The 15714-nt window shown below is 37.0% G+C and overlaps 1 protein-coding gene across 4 annotated transcripts in view; it reads left to right on the top strand.

Annotated features, from left to right (window-relative positions):
- Window positions 1-15714, top strand: part of RDX (radixin) — a 102192-nt gene that overhangs the window by 26411 nt on the left and 60067 nt on the right. For all 4 annotated transcript variants that reach the window (XM_060304021.1, XM_060304020.1, XM_030836545.3 and 1 more), the window contains exons 3-5: window positions 1594-1677; window positions 13381-13476; window positions 13997-14271. In XM_060304021.1, the coding sequence (XP_060160004.1) occupies window positions 1594-1677; window positions 13381-13476; window positions 13997-14271 (455 nt within the window). The remainder of the gene's footprint in view (window positions 1-1593; window positions 1678-13380; window positions 13477-13996; window positions 14272-15714) is intronic.

Genomic DNA, 15714 nt, shown 5'->3' with positions numbered 1-15714 from the left:
GTGGATACCAGTTGTGTGTCCTGCAATTTAATTTGTTCTGACACAACTACCCAGAATTAGCGCAGACCCACCGGACTGCTCTGGACTTCTGAAGCAAATCACAGGTAGTGCAAGTGACTCACACTTCTGTCTAACTTGGCTAACTTTTGGGGATTCCCACGATCCCCTCTTCAGATTCTATAATTTGCTATATATAACAGCTCACAGAACTCAGGGAAACACTTTACTTACTATTACTAGTTAATATGAAGGGTACTATAAAGGATACAAATGAAACAGATGAAGAAGGTGAGGTCCAGAAGGGTCCCGAGTGAAGGAGTTTCTGTCTTTGTGGAGTTTGCAGTGCACCACCCTCTCAGCAGGAAGAAGCAGGGAAGCTCTCTGAACCCTTTCGTTTAGGGTTTTATGGAGGTTCCATTTCATAGGTGTGATTGATTAAATCATTGGACATTGATGATCAGCTCATTCCCCAGCCTTTCCCCTCCTGGGCAGTCAGGGTGGGTGTCTAAAAGGTTCAATCCTCTAATCATGTGATTGGTTTCTCTGGCTACCAGCCTCCATTCTGAAGCTATTAGGGCCTGTCTGGAGTCACCTCATTAACATAAACTCTATTATGGTTGAAAGGAGCTTATTATGAATAACAAAAGATCCTCCTCTCACATCTATCACTCAGGAAATTCCAGCGATTTTAGGAGCTCTGCCAGGAACCAGGATGAAGAACAAATATATATTTATTGTTATGTTACAGTGGGTTTTATTTTGTTATGCTTCATTGTCTATATATGTTAGAAGTATTTTATGTGTATTAATATTTCCTAAAGGATTATTTTAAAGAAGGAGCTCTATAAGATTTTTTTGATTAGAGAAGGTATTTCAGATAAAAGTACATGTGTGGAGGTACATGTGGTTGTTAGCATGAGTAAAATGTAAGGGGAAATAAGTCTGATTTAGAGTTCTAATAGTGTGAGTTAAAAAGATAGGTTTTTACCATATCATGGTGAATTCTAGGTGAAGACGCTATTCTGGAGTAAAAATTATTTTGGTTAAGGCATGTTACGTTTTTGGTGAGATATCCAACTAGAAAGGTATTTACACCCAAAAATTGGAATTTAAAAAAGTTTAGCAAATAAAAGGCAATAGATGTATGGTTTTTATAAAGTGAAGAATAATACATTTGCAGTATAAATAAAACTAAATATTTGATTTTTATATTGAAAGAAATAGGGAATAGTGAATGACATTCAAAGAATTTGGAGTTATATCTCTGCCCTGCCATTTGATATCCATGTGTCCTTGGGCAAATGATGGAAACTTTTCTGTAGAAATGAACTTTTCTATAGAAATGCACATATCTCCTAGTATTGTTGCAGAGGCTAAATAAGAAAATGAAAAGCGCAGGTCCTCGTGCCTACTGTATGTTTTCAATAAATCAAAAACAAATATAAATAAATCAAACTATCACTTTAATAAAGAAAATATTAGGTACATTATAGAGTTGCTTTTTACTGCCTACATATGATACCACTTTATTTTATAAATCAGATAAAAGTATTTTCTCTTTTCTACTGATTTTCCCTTTGTTTTTTATTGCAGATCAATGTAAGAGTAACAACAATGGATGCTGAGCTGGAATTTGCCATTCAGCCCAACACAACTGGCAAACAGCTTTTTGACCAGGTATCATTTACCAAATAAAGTATGTAATTTTGACACCATAGTGTGGATGCTACTGCATACTTCTTTCTGTGTTTTTTTACCTTAACTTATAATGCAACAATGTAGCACTTGGAATATTTCACAGTACCTGTTCAAATGTCTTGAACAACTGTAGGGGATAGTTTTTCTCATTCCTAGATTTTGAGAGATAGGACTTTTTAAAAATAATTATTAGCAGGTATTTATTTAACATCTGTTATGCAAATCATTGTAACGAGGACTAAAAGGAATTCAGAGATATTCTCCAGGGCTTCCCTGGTGGCACAGTGGTTGAGAGTCTGCCTGCCGATGCAGGGGACACGGGTTCGTGCCCCGGTCCGGGAAGATCCCACATGCTGCGGAGCGGCTGGGCCCGTGAGCCATGGCCGCTGAGCCTGCGCGTCTGAAGCCTGTGCTCCGCAACGGGAGAGGCCACAACAGTGAGAGACCCGCGTACCGCAAATAAAAGAAGAAAAAAAAAAAAAGATATTCTCCATAGTCCGTGAGTGGAATAGGTGGAGATCCTAGACAGCGGGTGTAACCAAGCAATGGGCTTGTGTTCCCGCAGCACAGAAAGCCAAACTCTTGAAAGTGAGAGTTTGCAGCAAAGTAAGGGTTTATTTCAGGGCACCAAGCAAGGGAGTGGGAGACAAGTCTCAGATCCACTCCAACCTGGTCTTTGAGTTAGAGGGTTTTTTTAAAAGGGAAAGAACAAAGAAGCTGGGGTTAATCATCATCTTGTGACATTTTCTGTGACATTTCTTAATCGTAGAAGAAAGGATGTCTCTGGTTTATGATTTGCTAGCCAGGTGGTCCATGACTTGGTGGTCTGTTAGCTTATCTTGCCCTGGAGAAGTAAGCTGTACATTAATGATGATATCTGATGATACAACAGCAATTTTAGTACATTAATGATATCAACAACAGCAGTTCTGGTCATCTGACTCTGATTATTAGTGTTCATTTAGCACAGGATTAAGGTCAGAAGGGACAAGAAAGGGAATAAAGTTGGTTAGAGAGGTTAATCCTAAACTCGGTTTTAGGGGAACTTGGTTTCAAGGGGATGGCAGGAGCAAAGGCACAGGCTATAAACAGGCACCTGACAGCAGTTTGATGTTGTCGGCTCATAATACGCTAGCCTGGAGTTAGAACGTGTTAAAGAACTTGGACTACTGATATTCTCTTTTTTTTTCTCACTCTTGAGAGCACATTTGAGCCACCTTGGGGAGCTTTCAAGAGGAAAAAAGAAAAGCAATGCTTGGAAACCACCTCTAGAGATTCTGTTAGTCTGGGACCTGCTCTAAACTATTAGTAGTTTTATTTAGGCTCCCTAGGTAATGCTGTATATAATGTTGTAAGTAATCAAGTTTCATTGAGAAAAGGAGGAAAGAGATTGGTGACCAGAGGTCAAGTGGTTAAGAAGTGAATTGATTGCAAAAAGGAGGAAGGTAACTTTTACATAAACTTTTATTGATACATATGAGCAGGAGAGCAATAGTCTGTGATCAGGCTTACTATTGACCTTAGAATATGGGAGAGAGAGTTTCTGGCATTACAGCAATAAATAACATATTAGATAGCTACTGATCCAAAATATGATGAAATAGAATTTAAAAACTCCTGGGAAGTTGTTTCTTCTCTTGACAAAGTAGTAAACTTAATCTCTTGATTAGATAATTAATGAACTTGAACGCCCTGATAAAGTCTGTTTGGAAGATGAAAGGCTTTTTTTTTGGTGTGAGTGAGCAAATTTTTAAGACAACAACATAGGAAACTGCGTGCACCATACGATATAGATATTTTACTTTTGTGAACTAATATTCACTTCTGTTGATTCTTCTAGGTCTCCTGTTTTGTAAATACATAGTCTGTCTTATTTGAATAAAAATGTAGATGCAGTTAGCATTTACTACTTCATAGCATATTGAAATGTTATTTATAGTGAGCAAAATGTTTTGTGTTAGTCAAAAATGAACCAGCAAGTGGGCCTTTTTGGTATTGGATAGTGAGAAATAAAATATTTGTTTTTTTACTAAGCAGAATTGCTTTAGTTTGGACACGAGGGAAAATTAAATTACATTTATTATAATGCAGTAATATGTAGTAGTTGAAAAGTGTGGGCTCTGGAACCACACTGCCTGTAGTAGAATCCCAGCTGTAGCTCTTTGACTTCACACAAACAAATACTTTCTTTGCCTCATTTTTCTCATTTGTACAATTAGGATGATAATAACATTACTCCTTCAGAAGGTTTTTGTGAGAACTAATTGAGACTCTGTTTAAAGTACTAGAACAGTATTTGCTATACACATTTCATATTGTAATTGAAGAGGTCTAAATTAAAGAGTATTGTTATCTCGTATGGGCTCTCTCAGCAATTAATTCTTGTAGTCCCTGTTCTATTTCCTGATAATGAGGGCCAGAATGCTAGGATCTAAAAGCAGGCGTTTACCTTGGGTGTAGTGAGTATATGGGTGGGCTTTCAGGTCAGTAGGTTCAGGGTCAGGCCAGGAGCAGACCTAGGGGTAGGAGTTCTCTCAAATGAATCCACCTGTAACAAAACCTCACTTCTGATTAGGATGTCAGCTTGAGGCCATCTGCCCTGTGGAGGACTCTAGTTGAGTGCTTGAGGTCCTTTGGTTTGCTCCCTGCTGACTCTTTCTTCACTGGCCTCCTCTTCCAGCTTCTGCTTGTGGGATTAGAATAGTAATATCCCCAAGGAGTACTCAACATGATCTGTTAGGATGCAAGAAAAAATATTAAAATGTTTGTCTATATTTTTGTCTTTCCTCTTCCAAATTATTTTTAAAAAATATGCTAATATATTAGTGTGAGAGCATTGTATAACTTCTAAATAAATATACATATAATGTAGTTATGTGCCCAAGTATGTTTTTACTTGTAAGTTCATGATCTAAAGTTTCCTAGAACACTTTTAGAGGTAGGGAAAGATGGGGCCTCTTAAGGAATTTCACAACTGTGCTCTCATTTTTCCTGGTTTGTGTGTGATAGTCTGAAGTTTGCTAAGAGACTGTCCCTTGTGCCCCACTGTGGCAAATCCCCCTTTTACTTAGCATTGTGAATCACAAAAAGCCTAGAAACAGAAGCTGAAGCCTGCGCTTTGGTACACTTCTCTCTGCTGCTCTTGACATTTCCTACTCCTGCCACTCTGAGCTGGAATGTTTTCTGTGGAGCTGTTGGGACAACCTATCTTTTGCCAAAGTTGAATTATCTGGGGTCTCTTTTGTCCACATTAAAGTTTTGGTTGTGACTTCCCTGGTGGTGCTGTGGTTAAGAATCCACCTGCCAATGCAGGGGACACAGGTTTGATCCCTGGTCTGGGAAGATCCCACATGCCATGGAGCAACTAAGCCTGTGCACAGCTGCTGAGCCTGAGCGCCACAACTACTGGAGCCCACACTCTCTAGGATCCACGTGCTGCAACTACTGAGCTTGCGTGCTGCAAATACTGAAGCCCACGCGCCTAGAGCCTGTGCTCCGCAACAAGAGAAGCCACAGCAATGAGAAGCCTGCGTACTGCAACGAAAAGTAGCCCTGGCTCGCAGCACCTAGAGAAAGCCCACATGAAGCAATGAAAACCAGATGCGGCCAAAAAAATAAATAAAAATTAAAAAAAAAAATGTTTTGGTTGTTTGGCATTGATTGGCATTTGCCATCAGTGGGGGTCTTTGTATCCTATATCATTCAGAAATTTCTCAGTTTTTTTTTTTTTAACGTGGTAACCTTTCCTAGCACAGCTAAATTTTTTTTTCTTGTTTTTAATTTTTTGCATGTGTCATGCCAGTGAAATTTTTAAACAGGGAAAGTAAACTGAAGGGTTCAGTTTGCTCTCTTGAAACCAAAAGCCTGATATGTTTTTAGATTTTTGACATATATACACTAATATGTATAAATTAGATAACTAATAAGAACCTGCTACATAAAAAATGAAATTAAAAAAATATATATATTTTGAGCCTAGACCCCGCCCCATGCTCAAACGTCACCCCCCACCCCAACTAGGCCCCTGCTCCACCCTAAACCCCACCCCTGCCTAAGTTCCACCCCCCGACTAAACTCTGCTCCCCATAACCAAGGCTTTTTTTCCTTCTTTTTTTTTTTTTCTTTTAGACTGGGGTTCTGTTTTACCTTGGTGCTGACTCATTTATATTTATATTTTTTCTAATAAATCTTTTATTTTTCTAATTTTATCTTATTCTTTATACTTTGTTATTGTTCTCCTTTTGGCTTGTTCCCCCCACCTCTTTTTTTTTTTTTTTTTTGCTGTTGTGGTTTAGTTTTACCTTGTTGCAGTTTGTTTCAATTATATTATTATTTTTCCTAATATATTTTTATCTTTATTCTTTGTTATTGTACTGCTCCTTTTTCTCTCTCTCTTTTTTTTTTTTTTTGGCCATGCCACCCAGCTTGTGGGATCTTGGTTCCCAGGCCAGAGATTGGGCCCGAGTTCTGGCGGTGGGAGCACCGAGTTCAAACCACTGGACTAACAGAGAACCTCAGACCCCAGGGAATATTAATTGGAGTGAGGCCTCCTGGAGGTCCTCATCTTGGCACCAAGACCCAGCTCTACGCAACTGCCTGCAAACGCCAGTGCTGGACGCCTCAGGCCAAACAACCAGTAAGATAGGAATACAGCCCTACCCATCAAAAAAAAAAAGAAATGACAAAAAATATGTTACAGATGAAGGAGCAGGGTAAAAACCTACAAGACCAAATAAATGAAGACAAAATAGGCAACCTACCTGAAAAAGAATTCAGAGTAATGATAGTAAAGATGATCCAAAATCTTGGAAACAGAATGGAGAAAATACAAGAAGTGTTTAACAAGGATCTAGAAGAACTAAAGAGCAAACAGACAGTGATGAACAACACAATAACTGAAATTAAAAATACTGTAGAAGGAATCAATAGAATAACTGAGGCAGAAGAATGGATAAGTGAGCTGGAAGATAAAATGGTGGAAATAACTGCCAGGGAGCAGAATAAAGAAAAAAGAATGAAAAGAATAGAGGACAGTCTCAGAGACCTCTGGGACAACATGAAATGCACCCACCAACATTGGAATTATAGGGGTCCCAAAAGAAGAAGAGAAAAAGAAAGGGTCTGAGAAAATATTTGAAGAGATTATAGTCAAAAACTTCCCTAACATGGGAAAGGAAATAGTCAAGTCCCATGCAGAGTCCCATACAGGATAAACCCAAAAGAAAAATGCTGAGACACATACTACTCAAACTATCAAAAATTAAATAAAAAGAAAAAAATGTTAAAAGCAGCAAAAGCAACAAATAACATACAATGGAATCCCCATAAGGTTAACAGCTGATCTTTCAGCAGAAACTCTGCAAGCCAGAAGGGAGTGGCACGACATATTTAAAGTGATGAAAGGGAAAAACCTACACCCCAGATTACTCTACCTGGCAAGGATCTCATTCAGATTTGATGGAGAAATCAAAAGCTTTACAGACAAGCAAAAGCTATGAGAATTCAGCACCAGCAAAGCAACTTTACAACAAATGCTAAAGGAATTTCTCTAAGTGGAAAACACAAGAGAAGAAAAAGACCCACAAAAACAACCCCAAATCAATTAAGAAAATGGTAATAGGAACATACATATCGATAATTGCCTTGAATGTAAATGGATCAAATACTCCAAACAAAAGACACAGACTGGCTGAATGGATACAAAAACAAGATCCTTATATATGTTGTCTACAAGAAACCCACTTCAGACCTAGGGACACATACAGACTGAAAGTAAGGGGATGGAAAATGATATTGCATGCAAATGGATATCACAAGAAAGCTGGATTAGCAATGCTCATATCAGATAAAATAGACTTTAAGGTGAAGACTATTACAAGAGATAAGAAAGGACACTACATAATCAAGGGATCAATCCAAGAGGAAAACTTAACAATTATAAATATTTATGCACCCAACATAGGAGCACGTCAATACATAAGGCAAATGCTAACAGCCATAAAAGGAGAGATCGACAGTAACACAACAATAGTGGGGGACTTTAACACCCTACTTACACCAGTAGATCATCTAGACAGAAAATAAATAAGGAAACACAAGCTTTAAATGACACAATAGACCAGATAGATTTAATTGATATTTTTAGGAAATTCCACTGGAAAACGGAAGAATATACTTTATTCTCAAGTGCACATGGAATGTGCTCCAGAATAGATCACATCTTGGGTCACAAATCAAGCCTTGGAAAATTTAAGAAAGTTGAAATTGTATTAAGCATCTTTTCCAACCACAATGCTATGAGATTAGAAATCAATTACAGGAAAAAAAAAACAGTAAAAAACACAAATACATGGAGGCTAAACAGTGTGCTGCTAAAGAATGAGATCACTGAAGAAATCAAAGAAGAAATTAAAAAAATACCTAGAAACAAATGACAAGGAAAACACGATGAGCCAAAACCTATGGGACGCAGCAAAAGCAGTTCTAAGAGAGAAGTTCATAGCAATTCAAACTCACCTCAAGTAACAAGAAAAATCTCAAATAAACAATCTAACCTTACACCTAAAGCAGCTAGAAAAAGAAGAAAAAGTAAAACCCAAAGTTACTAGAAGGAAAGAAATCATAAAGATCAGAGCAGAGATAAATAGAAATGAAGAAAACAATAGCAAAGATTAATAAAACTAAAAGTTGTTTCTTTGAGAAGATAACCAAAATTGATAAACCATTAGCCAGACTCATCAAGAAATAAAGGGAGAGGACTCAAATCAATAAAATTAGAAATGACAAAGGAGAGATTACACCTGACACCGCAGAAATACAAAAGATCATAAGAGAGTACTGCAAGCAACTATATGCCAATAAAATGGACAACCTGGAAGAAAGGAACAAATTCTTGGAAAAAGTACAAGCTTCCAAGATTGAACCAGGAAGAATTAGAAAATATAAACAGACCAGTCACTGGTAATGAAGTTGAAGCTGTAATTAAAAATCTTCCAACAAACAAAAGTCCAGGACCAGATGGCTTCACAGGTGAATTCTATCAGACATTTAGAGAAGAGTTAACACCTATCCTTTTCAAACTCTTCCAAAAAATTGCAGAGGGAGGAACACTCCCAAACTCACTCTATGAGGCCACCATTGCCCTGATACCAAAACCAGACAAATATATCACAGAAGAGAAAATTATAGACCAATATCACTGATGAACATAGACACAAGAATCCTCAACAAAATACTAGCAAACAGAATCCAACAACACATTAAAAGGATCATACATCATGATCAAGTGGGATTTATCCCAGGGATGCAAGGATTCTTCAGTATAGGCAAAAAAATCAATGTGATACACTATATTAACAAATTAAAGAATAAAAACCATATGATCGTATCACTAGAGGCAGAAAAAGCTTTTGACAAAATTCAACACCCATTTAATGATAAAAACTCTCCAGAAAGTGGGCATAGAGGGAACCTACCTCAGCATAATAAAAGCCATATATGACAAACCCACAGCAAACATCATTCTCAGTGGTGAAAAACAAAGCATTTCCTCTAAGGTCAGGAACAAGACAAGGATGTCCACTCTCAACACTGTTATTCAACATAGTAAATGAATTCCTAGCCATGGCAGTCAGAGAAGAAAAAGAAATAAGAGGAATCCAAATTGGAAAAGAAGGAGTAAAACTGTCGCTGTTTGCCAATGACATGATACTATACATAGAAAACCCTAAAGGTGCCACCAGAAAACTGCTAGAACTAATCAGTGAATTTGGTAAAGTTGCAGGGTACAAAATTAATGCACAGAAATCTCTTGCTTTCCTATGCACCAACAACGAAAGATCAGAAAGAGAAATTAAGGAAACAATCCCATTTACCATCGCAACAAAAAGAATAAAATACCTAGGAATAAACCTACCTAAGGAGGCAAAAGACCTGTACTCAGAAAACTGTTAAAACACTGATGAAAGAAAACAAAGATAACGTAAACAGATGGAGAGATATACCATGCTTCTGGATTGAAAATGACTATAGTACCCAAAGCAGTCTACAGATTCAGTGCAATCCCTACCAAATTACCAATGGCATTTTTCACAGAATTAGAACAAAAATTTTACATTTCGTGTGGAAACACAAACGACCCCAAATAGCCAAAGCGATGTCGATAAAGAAAAAAGGAGCTGGAGGAATCAGGCTCCCTGACTTCAGGCTATACTACAAAGCTACAGTAATCAAGACAGTATGGTACCAGCACAAAAACAGAAATATAGATTAATGGAACAGGATAGATAGCCCAGAGATAAACCCACACACATATGGTCACCTTATCTTTGATAAAGGAGGCAAGAATATACAATGGAGAAAAGACAGCCTCTTCAATAAGTGGTGCTGGGAAAAATGGACAGCTGCATGTAAAAGAATGAAGTTAGAACACACTAAATTAACTCAAAATGGATTAAAGACCTAAATGTAAGGCCAAACACCGTAAAACTCTTAGAGGAAAATATAGGCAGAACACTGTATGACGTAAATCACAGCAAGATTCTTTTTTACCCACCTCCTAGAGTAAGCGAAATAAAAACAAAAATAAAAATGGGACCTAATGAAACTTAAAAGCTTCTGCACAGCAAAGTGAACCATAAACAAGACTCAAAGACAACCCTCAGAATGGGAAAAAATATTTGCAAATGAAGCAACTGACAAAGGATTGATCTCTAAAAAGAAAAGATGCTCAACATCACTTATCACTAGAGAAATGCAAATCAAAACCACAATGATGTATCACCTCACACCAGTCAGAATGGCCATCATCAAAAAATGTAGAAACAGTAAATGCTGGAGAGGGTGTGGAGAAAAGGGAACCCTCCTGCCCTGTTGGTGAGAAAGTAAATTGATACAGCCACTATGGAGAACAGTATGGACATTCCTTAAAATACTAAAAATAGAGCTACTCTATGACTCAGCAATCCCACTACTGGTCATATACCCTGAGAAAACCAAAATTCAAAAAGAGTCGTGTACCACAATGTTCATTGCAGCACTGTTTACAATAGCCAGGACATGAAGCAACCTAAATGTCCATCAACAGATGGATGGATAAAGAAGATGTGGCACATAAAAAAATGGAATATTACTCAGCCATAAAAAGAACGAAATTGAGTTCTTTGTCGTGAGGTGGATGGACCTCGAGTCTGTCTTACAAAGTGAAGTAAGTCAGAAAGAGAAAAACAAATACCGTATGCTAACACATATATATGGAATTTTAAAAAGCGGTACTGATGAACCTCGTAGCAGGTCAGGAATAAAGACGCAGACGTAGAAAATGGACTTCAGGGCACGGCGGGGGTTGGTGGGGGGAAGCTGGGATGAGATGAGAGAGTAGCAATGACATATATATGCTACATGATGTAAAATGGATGGCTAGTGGGAAGCTGCCGCATAGCACAAGATCAACTCGATGCCTTGTGACGACCTAGAGGGGTGGGATAGGGAGTGTGTGAGGGAGGCTCAAGAGGGAGAGGATATGGGGATATATGTATACATGTAGCTGATTCACTTTGTTGTACAACAGAAACTAAGACAACATTGTAAAGCATTTATACTCCAATAAAGATGTGAAAAAATAAATACAGAAATAAGATAGAAAGGGAAAAAACTAAAGAGAAAACTGTAAGAAAGAGTTAGCATTAAGAGAGATATACCGTGGCTTCCCTGGTGGCGCAGTGGTTGAGAGTCCGCCTGCCGATGCAGGGGACACGGGTTCGTGCCACGGTCTGAGAAGATCCCACATGCCACGGAGTGGCTGGGCCTGTGAGCCATGGCCGCTGAGCCTGCGCGTCCGGAGCCTATGCTCCGCAACGGGAGAGGCCACAACAGTGAGAGGCCTGCCTACCGAAAAAAAAAAAAAGATACACCAATCAAATAAAAAGTGTGGAGTTTGGATTGTGGATCAAGAAGCCAACTATTAAGAAAAATTCACAAGAAAAACTTGTCTAGATATTTGATAGCAAGAAATAACTGCTAATTTTTTTAGGTGTGAATAATGGTATTTTAACTATGGTTTAAAAAATGAAAGATTCTACAACTCTCTGAGGGTATGAATGAACAAAACATGGTTTTAAATTGTTACAATACAAATTTACTACAACATAAAACAATTCTAAAAAATGACTTAAAATGATAAACAAATGCAATTTGTAAATCTCATTCAGATCCTAAGTGGAATAAATTAACTGTAAAAATATATATATATTTTAAAAATAGCCACAGAAATTTCAGCATATTAGGGAACTGTTAAGTCTTTCTGGTGTGATAATGGTATTGTAATGTTTTACTTCTGTTTTTATAAGACTCCTTATGTTTAAGAATTTTAAAGTAAAGTATTTACAAATAAAATGGTGTATCTGGGATATGCTTCAAAACAATCTGAGAGGGGAGAGGTGCTGTAGATGAAGCAAAACTGGCCATGAGTTTCTATCTATTAAAGCTGACTGATGAGTACATTTACACTATTGTACTATTCTAACTGTTTATTTGTATATGTTTGAAGTTTTCAATAATAAAAAGGTTTTCAAAGCCAAAAAAAGTAAAAAGAAATATTTATTATTTTAAACCAAGAATGTTTATTACTTAAGAACTAATGTTGAATCTTTTTGTAAAGCTTTTAAAATCTTAAACTCTCACCTCCCTCATTTTATTTTAAATATAGAATTAAAAATATATTTTTGTTGGCTTCATCCTAGGTGTAGATTAATAATCCTAGTTTACCACTTTATTTACCCTAATACTGCTGAGTACCTACCACAGGCTAATCATTCTTGGAGATGACATGGATATTAAGATGAATAAGGCAGTAATCTCTGCTCTTAGTTTTAAACAGTCAAGGAGGGTAAATAGACACTCTACTAAGAATAGTTAATTATGATAAAATAAATGTTCAAATAGCAGTATAGGTAAAGTACTATGGGATTATCAATGATCAAGTGATTAATTTTATCTAGATGATAGGAAAGCTTCATTCACGGAAGCATGTTAGTTGAGCTGGGCCTTGAGGAATACATTATTTAACAGGTGGTAAAAGTACAGAAGAAACATTCTAGACAGGGGAAGAAACACGACCAAAGGTGTAGAAATGTAAAATTTATGGCATGTTCCAAGGATGGTTTTTTGCTCAGTGAGGGTAGAACATAGAATATATGATGGTGAATGAAGGGAAGTAGGAATGGGGGTGAAATCAGCAGCTGGATACCCTGAGGCGTGGCATTTACATGTCCTCAGAGACTCTTATCACCAAAATGATACTATTGTCTGGGCTACCTAATAGTATAGTTTTGGGGGTGGGGTGCTAAACTGAAATAGGAAAAGTGGGATTATGACAGCTCTGTGTCTGTTCCCCAGATTCTTCTTTTTATGTTTGGGTCATGATGGGAGATGAGAAGGAAAAGGACATACAAAAAAGTGGATCAAATAAGATTGAAATGACACTACAAAATTTAATAAACAAAACCTGAATTTAAATTTTCAGAAACGTTCCTTTAATCACTATGTTAAGTTTAGGAAAGATCTTTTCTGTAGCAAAAGAATAAACCTATAATTTCTGTGTAGTTTTGTTCTTCTTTTGAAGTATAGTGCCATCCAGTTATAATGTGAGTGTTGAACTGAAATTGGCTTTTTTTTTTTTTTAAGGTGGTGAAAACGGTTGGTTTGCGTGAAGTCTGGTTTTTTGGGCTGCAGTATGTGGACAGCAAGGGCTATTCTACGTGGCTTAAACTAAATAAAAAGGTAAAGCATGTATGATAACATCCAGCTAATAATTAAGGTTCTTTGAAGTTATCATGGTCATGAATTTGTGCCAGAAAAGCTCAGAGTCTGACGGAGTTCAAGCTTGTTTTTACAGTTATCTCTGTGAATCATTAGAGGTATCATGTCTTTTAATTTAGTAAGGTACCATCAACTTACCATCTTCGAAAACAGAAATGTTCATTTTTGCTATTTGAAAACTCAGAAGTAAAAAATACTATGAGGTGTTACTTAGTACTTTGACCTTAATTTAAACATCTTAAGGATAAGCTTCTCAAGAGAAATTTCAATTTAGTTATTAGTTAGGATCTGTGAACTACCGGTCGCATTCATGAGCATAGAATCTTTTTCACACATACATTTTTTACGGGTTTAGAATCTTAATAGATTTAGAATCATACTTAGTTTTACATCCTACTTTGTTCCAAAGAGAAGTTTATGTGACTGTGGTCAGTTATTGTGAACTTAATATTTTTGACAGTACTTGAAATTACTGTTTCAGGTGACACAGCAAGATGTTAAAAAAGAGAATCCTTTGCAGTTCAAATTTAGAGCTAAATTCTTTCCTGAAGATGTTTCTGAAGAATTAATTCAAGAAATAACCCAGAGACTTTTCTTCTTGCAAGTTAAAGAAGCTATCTTAAATGATGAGATATATTGTCCACCAGAAACTGCAGTTCTTTTGGCTTCCTATGCTGTCCAAGCCAAGTATGGAGATTTTAATAAAGAGATTCATAAGCCAGGCTACCTGGCTAATGATAGACTCCTACCCCAGCGGTAAGTGAAACGTGCTTTTATGTTATAGTCTCTGAAAAATCATATTTTAGAAGTTTGTAAATGGTTGTGTTTTTTGTTGTTGTTGTTTGTTTTAGATTTTTAAGTTGCCAGCTGGATCAGAGTGTATAGTTTTAAAAGTTATGACCCAGAAGCTACATAGATTTATATACTCTGTAATTACTTAAAGTTTCTGCCTCTTCTCATTCCCACAAGATAAGCAATAAATGGAGGCAGTGATAATTTGGGCTTGAGGAAGACATGACTATTGTTGCTCATTAGTAAAAATTCTCACACAGGTAGATAGTTGCTTAATAAATGCTTTTGAAAATAATAAGTGCCAGGCTATATTTCCTCCGCAGAATTAAAGTTAAGTTTCTAACTTTTCAAAAGACTTTTAAAACTCGGTTTTCAGACTCCTAGTCTAGGGCTCTGTTCTCATCTGCAGCATACTGCTGTCTCTGCTGAACTCGGGTCTGCTCACCAGACCAGGCAGGAAAGCCAGTCTACTGACACCTGGTTGTGGTGAAGGAAAGTGTAACATTTATTGCAGGGTACCAAGCAAGGGAGTGGGAGACAAGCCTCAGATCCACTGCCACTTGGTCTTTGAGTTAGGGGCTTTTTAAAGGGGAAGAACAAAGAGGCTAGAATTAATCATTGTCTTGTGACAGTTTGGGAGTCAGAAGTCTGTGGTTTAAGATTCTCTGACTAGTGGTCTGTGGCTTGAGGGTCTGTTAGCTCATCTTGCCCTGGAGAAACAACCTGAGTTTGTACACTAATGATGATATCTATAATAGCAACTTCAGTACATTAACAATGTTAGCGACAGTAGGACATTAGCAACTTTAGTCATCTGACTTGATTGATTAGTGTTTACTTAGCACAGGATTGAGGTCAGAGGGGACAAGGAAAGGGAATAAAGTTTTGGATAGAGAGATTAATGAAAAACGCAGTAAGAGAACTTGGTTTAGGGGGACTCGGTTTCAATATAACAGTTATTTTAAAGTAGCATGGCATGGAAAACATCATTAGCAGAAGACCTAGATTTTGAATGCTAATTCTACCCTTTGCTAATTTTGTGGCCTTAGTACATAACTTAAACTCTCTAAGCCTCAGTGTCTGAATCTGCAAACTGGGGATAACAGTTGTGCTCTGTCAACCTTACTGTTTTTGATTACAGTTCATGAACTGTATGCTTTACAATTTTAATTGTGAATACAAGTGTTAGTTGGTAGTATTATTTATAAAATCTAGAAAGTACATCAAATGTTACTTTTAAATATCTCAGTTCTGAATTATAGTAGTGTACATGACCCTGATATTAGAATGTACTTGGGGATTTTTCTTTAGAATCCAGAGAAGTTATTACAATTCTTAGCTCAGATTCCTGAATTTCAAAATTTCTATTTAAAGGCAAAACTGTATATTAACCTAAAATTTCAGTTC

This window comes from Globicephala melas, chromosome 8 (genome assembly GCF_963455315.2).
Source record: "Globicephala melas chromosome 8, mGloMel1.2, whole genome shotgun sequence".
NCBI classification, from domain to species: Eukaryota; Metazoa; Chordata; class Mammalia; order Artiodactyla; family Delphinidae; genus Globicephala; species Globicephala melas.
The sequence above is the reverse complement of the archived record's forward strand: the minus strand, read 5'-3'. Positions and strand labels throughout refer to the sequence as shown.